This window comes from Colletotrichum scovillei (genome assembly GCF_011075155.1).
Source record: "Colletotrichum scovillei strain TJNH1 chromosome Unknown Contig00010, whole genome shotgun sequence".
NCBI lineage: Eukaryota > Fungi > Ascomycota > Sordariomycetes > Glomerellales > Glomerellaceae > Colletotrichum > Colletotrichum scovillei.
This window is the reverse complement of record NW_023336268.1, coordinates 2,535,584-2,551,877: the sequence shown is the minus strand read 5'-3', so window position 1 is coordinate 2,551,877 and position 16,294 is coordinate 2,535,584. Positions and strand designations below refer to the sequence as shown.

At 50.7% G+C, this 16,294-nt stretch overlaps 4 protein-coding genes across 4 annotated transcripts; 1 reads left to right on the top strand and 3 right to left on the bottom strand.

The window, feature by feature from the left end:
- Nucleotides 1-53: 53 nt before the first annotated feature.
- HER10_EVM0007078 (uncharacterized protein) lies at nucleotides 54-1,668 on the bottom strand (the record flags this gene model as incomplete). The annotated part of the gene is made up of 2 exons (XM_035476644.1): nucleotides 54-726; nucleotides 791-1,668. The coding sequence occupies 2 exons, from the start codon at nucleotides 1,666-1,668 to the stop codon at nucleotides 54-56; spliced, it is 1,551 nt and encodes a 516-aa protein (XP_035328145.1).
- A 4,083-nt stretch (nucleotides 1,669-5,751) lies between these two features.
- On the top strand, nucleotides 5,752-7,346 carry HER10_EVM0008422 (endo-beta-1,6-glucanase; the record flags this gene model as incomplete). Its single annotated transcript, XM_035477945.1, has 6 exons — nucleotides 5,752-6,207; nucleotides 6,272-6,339; nucleotides 6,400-6,451; nucleotides 6,523-6,717; nucleotides 6,783-7,212; nucleotides 7,279-7,346. 6 exons carry the CDS (start codon nucleotides 5,752-5,754, stop codon nucleotides 7,344-7,346), a joined length of 1,269 nt encoding a protein of 422 aa, XP_035328260.1.
- Nucleotides 7,347-8,288: 942 nt separating this feature from the next.
- Nucleotides 8,289-9,213, bottom strand: HER10_EVM0002430 (fungal chitosanase; the record flags this gene model as incomplete). Its single annotated transcript, XM_035472141.1, has 3 exons — nucleotides 8,289-8,558; nucleotides 8,634-8,965; nucleotides 9,042-9,213. 3 exons carry the CDS (start codon nucleotides 9,211-9,213, stop codon nucleotides 8,289-8,291), a joined length of 774 nt encoding a protein of 257 aa, XP_035327687.1.
- Nucleotides 9,214-11,557: 2,344 nt separating this feature from the next.
- HER10_EVM0000098 (uncharacterized protein) lies at nucleotides 11,558-14,847 on the bottom strand. Its single transcript, XM_035469893.1, has 2 exons — nucleotides 14,474-14,847; nucleotides 11,558-14,405 (listed from the first exon to the last, which is right to left on the bottom strand). Exons 1-2 carry the CDS (start codon nucleotides 14,749-14,751, stop codon nucleotides 11,747-11,749), a joined length of 2,937 nt encoding a protein of 978 aa, XP_035327485.1. The 5' UTR covers nucleotides 14,752-14,847; the 3' UTR covers nucleotides 11,558-11,746.
- Between the last annotated feature and the right edge of the window lie 1,447 nt (nucleotides 14,848-16,294).

Genomic DNA, 16,294 nt, shown 5'->3' with positions numbered 1-16,294 from the left:
CCTCCTACCAGCCAATCTTATGATAACAATCTATATGTACAGTCCATGCAACTTCAAGCTCCCTCCAAGTGGTCTGCCTTCTCGCCCTTTTCGGAGTTGAACTCCTGCGGCATAGCAATCGGTCGTGTTTTGGCATACTTCACCGTGGCCATCCACGAAGGTGACTCACGGAATAGCAAGTCAATCTCCTCGAGATTCCGTCCCGTCGTCTCAGGGAAGAAGAAATACACGGTCACCGGCATAGCGGCCGCAATTACGGCGTAGACGATATAGTAGCGCCATCCAATGGTGTTGAGAGCAACCGGCGTAACCATGATGACGAGGAAGTTGAATAGCCAGTGATTCGCCGTCGAAATGGAACTCATCGCCATACGCAGACGCAGTGGCGCAACCTCTGTGCAGTAGAGGTAGTTTGCCCCCATGAGGCCGATTGGGATCCACGTGTTGTAGAGAAAGATGAAGAAGGCGGCTGCGATCTGAGCTGGGTAGTTATCGGTTCCGAACGATGTTGCGATAGCGAGTGCGATCATACAAAGAGACATTCCCGCGCCACTGACGATGAATGCAGCGCGTCGCCCGAACCGGTCGATCGTGAAGAAGGCGATGAAGGAGGCGAGGAATTTCCACGTCAGGGTTCCGCCGCTGAGAATGCGAGAGTACTGGCTAGAGAGACCGAGGCCTTGTTGGAAAAGGATTGGTGCATACACGCTGACGAGATTGGAACCACTGTTGAACGCAGAGTTAGTCATCTTATTGCCAATGAGAAAGTGTTGGAAGGGAAACAACATACGCCATCTGTTGGAAGAATTGAAGCGACATGCACAGACAGAAGCGATACAAAAGCTTGTCTTCGCCCATCTTGAGGACATCTTTCAAAGAGACCTGTGTGCCCTTTGTTTCTTCGAGGGAATACTCGATCCCGGAAAGCTCAGCCTGAACCTCCATAGAATCCGCCGGAAGCGATTTCAGGACGGAAATCACGGCGCGAGCTTGCTCTGACTTTCCTTTCATAACGAGCCATCTGGGTGATTCCGGGAAGAAGTAAATCGCGGCCATTAAAACAATGGAGAAGAATACGGCGATGGCCAGAGGTGGGCGCCAAGTAATGGGACCAGAGTGGAATTGGAAAAACCCGAGATCGATCCAAGATTCGAGCATGTAGCCCACGCACATGAACACGCCAGATATGACCACTTGCCGGCCGCGATTAGCAGCAGCAGACGTCTCGGACTGCCAGACTGGGACAATGGAGCTAAGCTGCCCGATGCCGAGACCAGTGAGAACACGGCCAACGACGAATTGGGGGAGGCCAAAAGCAGCTGCCATGAGAATTTCGCCAATGAGGGTCATGATGGCGGAGACAAAGATGATGTTGCGGCGACCGTAGATATCGCCGGTCCAGGAGCAAGATAGTGAGCCAATAGTTGCGCCAATAGTGAAGGTGGCGACGATGAAGCCTTGGAGTGTCGAGTTTGCCGATTTCTGGGCTCCGGTTGTGTTGACGGTGTCGATCTCGGGGAACGTTTTGACCCAGTCTTCCTCCGTCAGCAGGCCACCGACGACGCCAATGTTGTACCCGTAAAGAATGAAGCTGGGCGCGATGATGAGGGCGATTCTTAGATTGTTGAGGGCGTTGCCCGTGAGGCCAAAGTACTTCTTGGAACCCATGATTCCTGCAGCGTTTCCGCAAAGAATACGCAAACACACGCCGTTACCAACGGATAGATTGAATAAGGGTACACAAGAAGAAGAAAGGAAACAAGATGCGTGGTGTCCCTCTTCTCTCGGTCCTTTCCCTTGAGAGTAAGGAGAAACGAGTGGCCTTTTAGCCTCAACACAGATCTATGGCCCCACGAGGCGCTTAGATAACTCCATGATGGAGCCGTGTGTGGGAGAGTGCGGAGGTATCCAATGCCTTCCGTGTCCCCCGTGGAGAGGAGAGGAGGGTGCGGAGACGTGGGGCCAGGTCGACAGTTCTTTGGGGGAAGAAGGAGGATGCACCCTGGACAACTCGTCCACTCTAGCCGTTTACATCGACCCCTAGTCCACTTCCCCCGGATATATCTGACGAGTCGAAGGCTTCCTCATTGAGGCATCTCAACCACTTGGAGCGACGGTATTCATCAGTATGTTCGTGGGGTGCGGAGTGGATTATCGCAGCCTTCGGAGCTCTAACCTGGTTGGATCTGGGTGGCTCTCCGCGTGGTTGCGACTAGAATGCGCGGGTTACGACTTCCAAAGCATATTCATCACCTCAAGTCTCATTGGTAATACCAGTACATTGGATAAAACGTTTTTGCCAAGCTTTCTTCATCTCCGCAAAACCCCAGAAACGCAACCACTGATGATCCCATTCAGATGAAATATGGTACTCAATTTACGTGGGAACTGGGTGGTCCTGAGTCGTTCGGTCTCTTGGTCTCAGCTTTTGAGATCTTGGCGACATCTCTTGGCATGCACTCATCGTCAGACATATCAACACAAAGATAACACGCCCCCAGAGACACCTTCCATTTTTCGCCACTCCACAGAGATATCATAAAGGACGAAACGTCGAGGTCGAAGGCAAGGCGAGCGAAAGGGCCGAAGACTCGAGAGCCTCTTGCATCATGCAAGCATACAGAGATCCGGGACTTCGGCAGAGTATCGCCACTCTTCTCAGACACTCTTTGCGTAGAATTCTCAATTCAATACTGAAAGAGGGTGTATCAGTCAGCCAGCCCGACGGTATATAGACTCGGGATGCATACCGAGACCGTACTTTACCTGCTTAGATGTAATTCTTTGGGGCCATTACCTTGCTTGTTCCCGCTACCCACCTCCGAGAGACGCCGCATTTATCGGCCCATGAAGGTGGGGGGAGCGCGAAAGCGAAGGCGCGAGTCAACGCCGTCCGCGGTGTTTCGCTAGGCCGCCGGACGGGATTCGTCCGGAGTGGATATTTGAACTTGTCCGTGGTGTATTGTTCCTCCGCTAGTCGGTGGTGCGTGCTCCCCATTGTTCACGATCCGTTCAATTGAAGAAGCAAAATTGAAGACTTTCCTTGAGGAATATCTCTGTGATGTCCTTGAAAAAGTGTCGCTAAAGTTGCGTATGCCTTAATGAGGCTCAAATGAAAAACAAGAGTTTCTTAGGGCCTTGGTAGAACATCAAAGCAATTGTATTTGGCTGATAACCAGTCTTGGCTTCTGCCAAGAGCGCCTCAATACTCAGCCAGTGCGGCGGAATGTAACCCCCAAGAAGCGCCACGGTTATGAAATGCGCCGGCAGACAGGCATTGCGCAAGTACAATGGCCCTTGTTACCTGGCGCCTGCATGAACCTAATGAGTCTAGGCTGAGATCCAGCCCAGGCCCACGCGTCATTCGGACTCATTCGGACTCGGGAAACGGGCGGTGTGTGTGTGTGTGCAAGACGGCCACGAATCTTGAGCCTCATGGAAACGTGAGGAATTGGCCAATGGCGGCGCAATGTACGGATAACGTCCCGTCAATGGTTTCGTCCTGATGGCTTTCTTCTTACATCTACCAGTTTTCTTAAACTAAGGTACTTCGGATCATGAGCGCCGTTACGAGAACGTCACTGACGTGTTGATGTAACAGCTTTGATAATTGATTAGTCTCAGCGGGTCTCTAGGCGTAGCCAGCGACAACACACGAAAACCATGTCAGAGACTGAACGTACCTAGGTAGGTAGATATAGACACCAAGTGACCATGGAAAGGCAACAGAAATGGCAGATTTAATGGCGCACTTCTTCCATGGCTGCTACTAGGCAGACACAGGTATTTTGTCAGCTGCGGTCAGTTTAAGGCCGCTGCGGATAAATAACCCTAATCTCGTGCATAGTTTACGTCAGAACCCCTGGGCAGTAAGCCTCATCAAAGTCTCAAAATCGATCGCATCATTGATCTACGTGCAGGCTTCATCCGAAGTTAGATCAGAAAGCAGCCTCTTAAATGGCCGCCATTGTACACACATCTTTCTCTTGCAAGTCTCAAGCATCTCTTCAACATACGCTTGAAACTGAAGACTGATTATACGTCGCACAATCAAGCCGCAATATTCCATGTATCAGGATCAAGTTCGATGAACGTTGAATCAAAGAAATTCTCTTGCTACCCCATGGTCCCAAAATCCAGGACCTCCACAGACTTCAAAGGATGTGTGCATGGAGTAATGCCTGAATTTCAAAGTGAAGCAAGTCACTCCAACGACTGGAAGTTGACGAAAGGTGGATTATGCCGAAAGGGGGCTCCATCATTGATATAGCTATCTTATCCATGGTCATAGCAGGACGTTACATGGAATCAACATTCAAAACTCTCCCTAGGCTCACCCAAATGCGGGGCGTCAAGAGTACGTTCTTAACCCTCTCAAAATTTACGTTAAAGACCGAATGGTAAACTGAAGCTTAGGGTACGGGATTATATGTTGTGTGCCGAGAATGAGTCAGGTCACGATAAGCTGCCCCGGAGCCTAACTCTTTGTTATTTCACCCCGCGATAGGGCCAAATACCGTCTTAATTCAATTCATTCCCTCGGAAAACAACCTGCCGGAGATTGTTTACATTAAAGGGCAAAAAAGTACCTTGAATAGGGCTGGGGAGACTTGAGTGCGGGCTAAGACGGGAATATAATTCGATGCATCTTGCTTAGGCAGCCGGTATGCGGTGATTACTATACCCAGTTCATCATCACTAGTTCCGCAAGATTAGCAACTGCTTCCCAACGCCCCCCATTGCGACAATGGCATCACCCCTTTGGAAATCTCGGTGCCTAAATATTATCACATGGAAGGAACCACCTCTTCCGGCCCGATAGATCATCGCTGCATATGACCATGTCATTTGATCATCTGGTCTAGAACCAGTTAACAGTTGCGGCTATTGGTCTTGATGGAGTATGTTGTCTGATCACTAGTTGTTTGTGATAGCCGCCCGCGCTTGTTTGGAGCAGGAACTTTTGTTTTGAACTACCTATCTTAAGCCATCGAAGAAACGTTATGCTGCCTATCTCTCTTCCATTTGTCTGTGCATACCTTTGTTTCAACTTCAGGGTCCAATAGTTGAGATAGCGCGATGACATTCACCCCGCATCCAGCGATGATCCGGGGCACAAGCCGCATTCAGAATGATGCGTCACCACGACAGTAAACCAGAAGCACATGAGAGACATGCATGAGAGGAGGCAGCTATCCATCGATGCATACTAGGATTCAAACGGAATTGAAGGGGCATGGCGGCCTCGAATGATTGTGGTCCCAACGCCTAGGATTCCATGGCGCGAGTCTGGCCCCAGAACAATGCAATTTCGACGGATTCGCATGTCCAAAAATCAGTTGTCGTTCATCCAGGGGTATGGTCAAGATTTCCAAAGCCGCTCTGAGAGTTTCCATCAAGGTGGATAGAATGCACATCCTACTTTAATTGTATTGTTACAACTAAATGCAACACGATCAACGAGGAGTTCCCGAAAAGAAATGTGAAAGGGGAGTCGATTACGATGTCTTTTCAGACAATGACGTCCGATGCCGGGTTTCTAACCTGCGTTGGAAGAGCGCACTCCTTCATCCCTATGTACGAGTCAAGGTTACCCTGCTGCCCCCCATGGAAGTTTATAAGTATCTTGGGATGTTAGCTTATAACATCGCATCCGCCACTCGCTCTTCTTTGTGAATCGCACCACCTTACTTTACTATCCTTCATCTCCAACTACATTCTACCCTCACTTGGCATTCAAACTATCCCAACATGGTCCATTTTTCTCTTCTGGCGCTTGCATGCGCACTCCCGGCTACCTATGCGTGGTTGCCAAATGATGGCTCTACTAAGCTCGTCGATACCGATGGACACAGTCTGTTTGAAGGAAATGGGACATCCTCCAATACGAGTGGTGTCACTCCACGCTGGTGGACCAGTTCTGGGAAGATCAGAGGAGTCAACTTAGGTTCAGTCTTCGTCTATGAGCCGTGGATTGACTCAGGCGAATGGAACAAGATGGGCTGTGGTTCTTACAAGTCCGAATTCGACTGCGTTTCAGGGCTTGGTCAGGCGAAATCTGATACTGCTTTCCAGAAGCATTGGGACACCTGGTTCACCGCGGCCGATCTGGACGAGATGTTGAGTTACGGTATTAACACTATTCGCATCCCCCTCGGGTATTGGCTTGACGAGTCTCTCGTCGATAAGTCGGAGCATTTCCCGAAGGTAAGGTCCCCTTCGCCATCCTGATCAGAGCGAGATCAGAGGGAAAAATGTCTGACCTGCACAGGGTGCTTTGACTTACTTGATCCGGCTTTGCGGCTGGGCTAGTGACCGTGGTTTCCTTATCATCTTGGGGTACGTCAAATCATTACGTCAGCTCTAGGTATCCTTGTTCTCAAGCTGACAGTCATCTAGCCACCACGGCGCCCCAGGTGCACAAGAGCGGCAAAACCCGTTCACAGGCCAGGTAGGATATCACGATTACTTGTTTGCTAGCGTCGAGGAAGAGATGCATTCTGATTTGGAATATGACAATAGTACGCTTCTACCCCGGGCTTCTACAACGACTACCAATATGATCGCGGTGTCAAATTCCTGAAGTTCCTCAGAAAGCTTGTCCACGATCACAATGAGTTCCGCAATGTCGGTATGATTGAGGTTCTGAACGAGCCCGTCGCCTGGGATCGCAAGGTGCAATCGATGCGGTCCGTCTTCTACAAGAACGCTTACACGGTACGTCATGCTACGCTTCGCCTGCGGTAGTGTTACTGTTGCAGAGGCTGATGATACTGGGACAGGGAATTCGCCAGGTCGAGAAAGACCTCAATGTGGCTCGCAACAATTACGTCCACATACAGATGATGAACACAAACTGGGGCTCCGGGAATCCGGTCGAGTTCTTGAGCGACACCTATTTCACCGCGTTCGACGATCACCGTTATCTAAAGTGGTCAACGAGCGTTGCTGTCTCGCACCAGAGCTATATCTCAACCTCTTGTAAGGATAACCGCAACTCAGATGCCGCTGGGCCTACCATCGTTGGCGAGTGGAGTATCGCAGTGCCAGACAACGTTGAATCGACGGATGGGTGGAGCCCAAGCAAGCAGAAAGCCTTCTACAAGAAATGGTTTGCTGCTCAGGTTTACGCTTACGAGAAGTCGACTGCAGGCTGGGTTTTCTGGACGTGGAAGACCGCGCTTGGCGATGACTACCGGTGGTCTTACAAAGGTAAGTCACACACGTCTCAAAACGTCCTCGAGCTTTATGATCCCCGCATTTGACTAACTCTCTTAGCCGCCGTTGCTGCCGGTGTCATCCCGAAGGACTTGAACACTATTGCCACTTCTGGTGTTTGTGGATAGAAGAAGGTGCCGTGTGAGAGATTGCTTGAAAATTCGTGCAAGGCATGAGCGTTTTCCCACATGCAGGATTCTACATCATCTAACATTCGCTTCGCTTTGGCTTATTACCTTAGGAAACTCTTCCCGTTATTCTTCAATTCTTTTGTATCTTGGAAACAGCCTTTGGCACTTCGGAGGTGGATGCACCGATACCTTTTCTCAAAGACTGCCTATCAATAACATCATTTTGAAACCGTGCACCAATCTTTGATCATCACATACCTGCTACCCAGAGCTTGCGATCAATTGCTAGTTCGAGTTACTATACTTATGTCTCACTGAGAAGCGATCGTGGTTCCCATCCACAACAGATAAGTACTTTGGGAAAGGCACACAACCGGCTGTCTATCGTTCATCCCTTCTTGCGCCCCGATGGGTGCTGCTGCAAGATTCGACCTGACAAGGTTCATTTGAAGGGACATATGCCAAAATAGCAGCATCATGTCGTTCAGTAATGTCGGCAAAGGAATCACAGATGCTCAAGTGAGAACCGTGGATATCATTTTGTTTTTTTGGCGGCCAACACTGACCGTGGAACATTTGCGGGAGAACGTTTTCCGCAATTGAGCACGTCTGGCATTTATGAAATACGGAGAACGACCGTGTCCTTGAAGCGGATCATGGCAAAAGCACGCAAGTCATTGCAGTCAGACAAATTCCAGTAGTGACTAAATCTTTTTACGTGCTGCTACCCGAACAGAAGAAATGTAAGATACATCAATTCTTATAGCGAGTGTGGTTCTAAGGAGGCTGCAAAGACCATTCAATAATGCTAATGTACACGAAAAATACCTCATTCCCATCACCCTACGCGGAGTCTCCTCTACGTCTCGTAGCAATGCTTTTATACGTAGCATGCGTCTATGACTATCTGAAGGATTCCATCAGCGTTCGCTTCGAGGCTCAAGCTCGGATTCTCTTGAGAAGGCGATTGCCGAGTGTCGAGATGCTGCCTTCAAATTCATCGTAACTGTTGGCAGCCCAGGTAGCACCATGAGCGCCAGGAACGGCATCCTTGCCCGGAAACGCAATGTAGAGTACATCGGACTGGTCATGTCCAGCATTGCCATTCATGCCAGTTCCAAAACAGGCTGTAGCAAGAGAAAGCGAGGCTTCACCGACCATGGCTTGGCTGCCATCATCACCGTTGGTGTCACCCCAGATACCATAGATCTACGGGTTTCAAGGTTTAGAAGTTGCGCCAATGAAGGATACATCGACAACGACAGGTACAGAGGATGGACTCACAACTTTGTTGTTGCAAACAACTGCCATGACGCTCAGGGGCTCAATGTCATGCTTCTTTGGGTCAAAGGTAGGCCATCCGGGCTTAGATCCGTCGTTACCGAAAACAACGTAAGGGTGAACATACGCGTTCAGATCATTGATTCCGGCCTTGTAACCTTGGATTTCGGACTTGAAAGACGTCTGCGACTGCGTGTCGGTGGAGGAACCGCATCGGCCGTCTCCATGAGTCTGCGCACCATCGCAGTCAATATCCATGTTCGCGAGGCGACCTCCCGAGCCCTGGATGTAGATGACATTGTAGTTGCTCAAGTAGTCGCCACAATAGCTGTAATCTGTGATGCGGGTAATTTGTCCGTATTAGGGTCACTGGGCAATCTATTCTCTTGGGACATTTCTCGGTCGGCTCACCTCCTTTGCCGCCCTCTTTGCTATGGAAGCCGGTCTTGAGGACGTTGGAGCATTGCTGCCGGCCACGAACTTGGTCGTAAAAGGCCTTAACGTTAGCTGGAACGTCTCTTGCCGTCGCAGGTACAGCTAGCAGCGTGGCGAAGGCACACGCATAGGCGAAATTGTAGAACATGGTGGTAATAGAAGGTTGGCGAGACTCTAGCGAATGGAAAGGTTTGAAGTTGGTGAACAGATTGTTTGATCGAACAGCGATGATATTTCGTTTCTTATAATAATCCCTCCTGCAATGGGCTTCGGATGAGAAACACTCCAATCGAAGTTCCCGAGCCCCTGAGTCGTGTAAACCACGCCATGATTAGTCTAGCTTGAAATATGTTTTATTAGAAGACCTCGTGTTTGTAGCTAAGTCAGGGTAATGTTCACTTGGAACAACAGGCTGCAGATCGCAATCCTTCACGTTGATAGAACGACGACAAAAGAAGACTTCCGGCATTCCCAAACCCCATGGTTTATCCTCGCGCCGGATCAATTGACCAATGATCAGAGCTATGCGCCGTCTAAGGATTAGATTGATATTTTGACCATGAAACTCACGAGACGAAGAGTGACCTAGTCTTGCATTGAAACGTGTGATCTCAAATGATTATGTGGGAACCAAGTGACGCAGGAAACAATTCTTGTTTGTTGTAACCAGTCCTTTGCAAAGGACCCACTGACTCCTCTGTCGACCCGCAATGATGACTTTTCAAGTGGTAAAGTGGTAAAAGCTCAATTTGGACGGAAGAGGAAATCTTGTTCATATTCCCGGCCGGGATGTCTAGGCAGCCAAATTGAGACTTGCTCGAGCTTTGTTCCACAACCAAGGATCGCTCTTTGGCGGGCCGATTGTGCTTGCTTAGTCTGTTTCACTAGCCTGAATAGACAGGTTGAAAACGATTGAAAGGATGTAAGGCAGCTAGGACTGCATCAATTGTCAACTATCCCACACGGTCTGAAAGATCCCAATTTCCGTAGTAGCGGAAGTGGTAGCTTCGGGAAGTTTGACACCCGATCTTTCTATGCATTCAACAGTTCTCATTTCACGAATCGCAACAAACGCGCATCAACTACTGATACATGCAGGCACAATGGCGTAGTTTACTAATACTATAGTCGTTGCGGGAGTGGATACTGTCAAAATATTTGATGGCTTGAGATGGCAGTTGAGCTACTGCCTAGTAAAGACTTGGAGCCAGCCTTGAATGACAAAGTTAGTGATCCCAGCCTCATGGACAAAAGTGGAAGTTACATGCGGGATACCGAATGGCTAGCAAGCGGCCTTACGGGCGTTTGATCCTATGGATTGCGACGCACACTGGTCGTGGGACACGAGAAGTAGGCCTCGCCGAAATTAAGCCTTGGTTCATCGAGAGCCAGTAGGCAATCACCGGTTCTCTATCAACAGTAGCTGAGCGTTCAAGAGAGGATTCCTCATCGCTCTCGAATCGAAAAGCAGCATCGAATGCTTGGCATGATTTTGGCCCAGCCGAGTATCACGGGCAGATTACTTATTATCAAGCCTTACGCCCATTTCACACGTATGTTTCCCATCAGGCTGTCTCCCAAATCAGTCCTTTCAGTCACAGCAATAACACCTCTTACTTCTCTACATATCTTGAATCGAAATTCACGGTCGACTGTCTACATACAATCCTTGCAAGATGCTCTCTTCGTTACTCCCGAGTCTTCTTCTTGTCCTGGGTGCGTCTCAGGCCGTCGCCGGTGAGGCAGTCTCAGGCTCTCATACGAAAGGCTCTATCTTCATGTTCGGGGACGCAACTGCCTGCCGCAATATTTTCTGGAGAAATGGCGCCTGTGGTCTGAGTACCTACTTTGCCAACTCGGTCGACCGCAGCCTCCCACTGGTGGCGATGCCGTCCGGCATATTCGAGCCGTACGGTCAAGCGCAGAACAACAGGCTCTGTGGCAAAGTCATTACGATGACGCACAAAGGTATCACTCGAAAGGCTGTTGTAGCAGACCAAAACACCAGCAGCGAGCAGTCTATCGACATGTGCCTGGACACGTGGCAGGCATTTGGAGGACATGACAATGATGGAACTCTTCGCAAGGGCATTCAGTGGAGCATCGCTATTTGATGAGCACAGCTTCAACATTGTCAGTTTGGCGGAGGGAACTGGCACCTCGGGTCTGTTACGAGACGAATAGTCTATCATCATGAGAAGAGACTAGAACACTGGGATTGTATGCAAGGCATCCAGATTTGGAATGAAGAGGCTTTACAAAGACAAATTTCATCTACATTCGTCCTCAAATTAATCTAGAGGCAAGCTTCCAGCCGCGAAGGAATGTTTCATAGTACCCACGCTGCTGGCTGGGGAAACAGTTTTTCTGATTCAGGCCAAGTGATAACGACATGTATCTTTCCCGTACTTCATAGACCATGGAAGATTGTAAGAGAATATCATTAGAATAAAGTAGTTAAGAACAACAAACAACTATGCTAAGAAGTAAAAGCGGCCACAACATAATCGCCTGACATCCATTCGTTTCGTACCCCTCTCCACTATGAGATACACGCTTGATGAAGAAGCCTCGGTCTCTTTGCAAGTCTAACTCCAAGCACTAGCCCGACACTACACCACATGTAGTCTTGGGAACCCCATGCTCAATTCTTAGTCATTCGAATTACCACAGATTCAAATTCATGTCTGGAACAAGGCCGTATTGAGACAGGCGACGACCGAGTCTCCGTTGGTAACCGTCGAGGACAAGCAAGTAAGGGCAGCTCCAACAGCGAATGGACCAAGGGCAGCAGTGCACAATGGCAGGTCGACGACCAACTCCGCTGCGGTATCACCTGCCAGGGCGAGACAAGGCTCGGGCAAAGTCGAGATACACTGCGTGCTGAGAGCAGTCGTCAGGCAGGTGACAATGTCCTGTCCAACACTCAGAGGGCCAATGACATCGGTAGCAAGACAGGTTGCCGCATTTCCAACACCGTAAGCGCCAAGGGCTGCCGTACACACCGGAATCGCCGCAATAAGGGCAATGCCGTTGATAGAGGCGAGACTCTGGCAAGGCTCAGGGACCGTGGCGCAGACCGAAGGCGTAGGGGTTGCGGTGGCAGTCGGGCAGTAGGCGGAGTTGGTGATTGTGACCACGCCTGATTGGAGGCCAAAGGCGATTTCTAGACACTGAATGATGCTCGTACCAGTAGTAGATGCTGTGATGGTTCCCGTTGCAAGACAGGTCGCGGCACTACCAGCGGCGAAGGGACCAAGCGCAATGGTACACTGGGCCACATCTGCGACGAGAGCCAGACCGTTGGATGACGCCAGATCAGTACACGCCGTCGGCAGGGTTGAAATACAACGCCCCTCGAGAGCGGTGAGAATGCAGCTTGCGATGTCGGAGCCGGCAGTAGTGAGGCCCACGTTGGTTGCAAGACATGTCGCAACGTTGCCTGCTGCGTATGGACCAAGGGCCACAGTGCAAGATGCCACAACCGGCACGAGAGCGAGACCGCTGGTGGTGGAGAGTGAGGCACAGGCTCCGGGCAAGGCAACGTTGCAGTATTCTGAGGTGCTTGTAGCGGTCACGACGCATGCGGAAACTGTGGAGCTCTGCGAAGTTGTGGTTGTTGGAGTTCCCGTCAGCGTGCTAGATGAAGACTCAGAGGACGAGCTAGACGAGGACGAGGATGAGCTTGAAGAAGACTCGGTCGATGAGCTTGACGAGCTAGATGAGGACGAAGTCGCGCTCGAGGACGACTCGGTTGATGAGGTAGACGAAGAAGGAGTTGCGCTTGAAGACTCAGAGCTCGTGCTCGGGGAAGATGAAGATGTAGCAGGGTCAGTCGATGTAGTGGAGGAAGACGCAGTGGAACTGCTAGGGTCGGTAAAGGTTGAGCTTGGCGATTCAGAAGACGAAGAGGAGGTGGTAGAGGACTCTTCGGAGCTAGAAGCAGCGCTTGAAGAAGTTTGCGAGGAACTGCTTGTGTCCGTAGAGGTAGTGGTCTCTATCACAGCGGTCGAGCTCGCAGAAGTGGATGTCTCACTGGAGCTCGTGGCTGGATCAGATGAGGTAGCCGACGACGGAGACGCAGCCGTGCTTAGAGCCTCGGAACTGGCACTTGCAGAAGTCGTAGGGTCAGCCGGAGTGAAGATGATGACGGTTCCAACAGTAGCGGTGCCAGTAGGAGCGATGGACAGCGTGGAGGCGACAGTACCAGTCCAAGGACCACTGATAGTCGTGTAAGGGCCCGTGAAGGTAGTAGGAAGAAGCACGAGCTGGGTTCCAGTGGCATCGGTTCCGGACGGAGCAAGTGTGACTGTAGTCGGAATAGTGCCAGTCCATGGTCCAGTCAGAGTTGTGTAAGGACCGGTGAAAGATGTAGCGGCGGTTGTGGGAACGAGAACGATTTGAGTTCCGGTGGCGTCTGTTCCAGCCGGAGCTAGGGTCACTGTGGTAGGAATATTCCCGGTCCAGGGGCCAGTAAGAGTCGTGTATGGCCCAGTGAATGAGCCAGCCACAGAAGTGGGTGTCAGGACGATTTGAGTTCCGACCTGGTCGGTTCCTTGAGGCGCGAGGATGGCAGTGGTTGGAACTGTTCCAGTCCAGGGACCAAATATGGTTGTGTATGGCCCGGTAAAGGGAGTAATTGTTGGGGAGGAGGTAGGCGTCAACACAATTTCAGTTCCGACTTGATCGGTTCCTTGAGGTGGGAGGTAGGCGGTTGTAGGAACTGCGCCAGTCCAGGCTCCGGTGACGGTGGTGTAAGGGCCCGTGAAGGAGCTCAAGCCCGCGGATGTCGGCAAGAAAACAATGGCAGTTCCAGTTGGGTCACTTCCCTCAGGGGCTAGAGACAGGGTTGTTGGCTGGAGTCCCGTCCAAGTGCCAGTGATCGTCGTGTAAGGCCCGGTGAAGAGAGCTGGTACCGCAGTAGGGCTTAGAACGATCTGGGTGCCTGTCTTATCGGTACCTCGAGGCGGGAGAGTGACAGTCGTCGCAGTGCTTCCCGCCCAGGCCTCGGTGAGTGTGGTATAGGGGCCCGTGAAGACACCCTGAGCCCCGAACTGTCCAGATGCTTCGGGAGCAAAGACAATGACGGTGCCTGTTGGATCACCCCCAGCCGGCGCCAAAGTCAGAGTCTTCGTGCCCTGGCCAGACCACTGACCTGCAGTAATGGTCGTGTAGGGGCCGGAGAAGGCAGCATTGTTCGTGGCCGCAGGGGTACAGATAATCTTTGTTCCGACCTCATCGCCAGCCTTAGGGGGGATGACGATGGTGGTAGGCTCAGAATCAGGGCCGCCATGAGCAGTAAGTGTAGCGCAGGGACCATCGAATGTAGAGACAGAGTTTCTGAGACAAAGCGAGCGTTAGTATGGTCCGAGGAAGCAACCATAGGGGAAGGTCAGAAATGGGCTTACACAGTAGAGGTGTGAGTGATGGTACTAGTGACCACAAAGTCCGACACAAGGAAAGTCGGAGCGTTGGTGATGGATAAGACAGTGCCGGCAACACTCAACGTTGTGTTGGAACAGATATCGGCGCTGAGATGAACAGGGATCTGCTCGACCATTACGTAGGCCTGAACAGTCACAGGGTCTCCGGTGGGAGCAAGGCAGCTAGAGGTAGCCGACACAGGCTCGAGGGTCAGGGCCGAAGCCAGGGCAGTGACAAGCGCTGCTTTCCTCGAGGCGCGCATTTTTAGAAAAAGAGGTGAAGAAGGTGTTTGTTAAAATTGCAGGGATTCAAGTGAATGACAAGATACAAAAGAGGAGAAGATAGTGATGATATTATTCTCAATCTTCTTGAGACTTCATGTAGTTTATATGTGAATGTCAAGAGAGCAATCATGCACTCGCGCAGCTGATATAGAACGGAACTTACTCAGTATGTCTTATCTGTTGCATTCCGTCTTGTTGTGCCGTAGAGTCGAACATGATTGAACTGGAACGCATGCGGAGAACTACACTCAGCTACCACTGGAGCCAGGCAACCTATTCACAGCATCTCGGCTAGAGCATAGGAATCTATAGACATCTACACATCATACGAGCGCTACGGAAGACCCGCCCTTGTAAACCAGGGACCAAGAACGTGCATGCTCTGGGTCTGGACGCGCTTCTGAGTGATGAAAACAGCATGATCTCGACTACTACAGCTTGACGTCTTATTCTCAGCCCTTGGTGTCATATCTCACACTTTCCCTCTTGGGAAGATGTTTTCCCAACGTCCAATAATAACACGGTGCGTTGTTCAGTACCGGCCGTAGTTGCCGAGGGTCGAGTATGTTGTGGGCCAAGATCGAAGCTGAAATTGAGAGACACAAGGATTGCTCCGTCCTCCCTGGCATCATCCCGGCTGAACATCACTCCACCACCCAGAACACCAATCATTCGACATCCAGCTACCAAGAGAAGGGTCCAAGACGAAGATCCTCATTTCTGTTTGAAAACGGTCTAGAACACCACATGCGGCGCTTGAGCTCCAGAATAATACCTCACATCTGGCGCGATGTCACAGCATTCACTTCATCCCATCTGCACCGAGGTCTCTATATGGACTGGAGAACTTTGAATCAAATCTCTCAGGCCATTCCCCGCTCCAAAAGTCCAGGATTGCTGTCAATTGCGAATGTTGACCTTTCCCAGTCCGTCAAATCTTACGCAGTCGGAATGGAGTCAAAGTGCAAAGAAACATCACAAGATATCGTCGGCTGGGTCTCGTTGGCTGCAGACCGTCGAGAGCCGGATACGGACAATTTCTGGTTGCTAAGGAAGTTGTCCGCGTTGGGCTGTTGATAAGGGAAACAACAATGATCATGTACGGTAGCCTATATAGACTGTCGTATCCAAACACATTCTGGGGCCAGTCAGGTTCATCAATCCCCAAGTCTCAACTACCTACCTTATATCGGCTCTTCATTCCTTTGCCTAGACTCCATCTCTTTAATTGCCCTCCTTGCTTCACATCACAATGCAGCCGCAACTCTTGTCCTTTTTTGTTGGATGTGCCCTTGCGGCCCCTCATCTTGGCCCCAGAGACGATGGTTGTGGCGCGATCGTCAGCTCTGCCGTGCCTATCACCATCACTGTTGTCTCTCCGGTGCAAACAGTTACTGTCAGTACCTACACCGAGACTTCAAGCTCAGATACCTCTCATACGGCAATCCCTACCGGTTCTCCCGGCTCTTCCCCGGCGTCTGCCCCTGGGATTTCCGAGGTGCCTCATGGAGCCTCCCCGTG

What these genes read in the sequence shown, in the direction of transcription:
- HER10_EVM0000098 (XM_035469893.1), bottom strand. Translation starts at nt 14,751, where the DNA reads ATGCGCGCCTCGAGGAAAGCAGCGCTTGTCACTGCCCTGGCTTCGGCC. An exon ending in ATCACTCACACCTCTACTGT is followed by an intron (nt 14,406 to 14,473) that starts GTAAGCCCATTT and finishes GCTTTGTCTCAG; the next exon opens with AAACTCTGTCTCTACATTCG.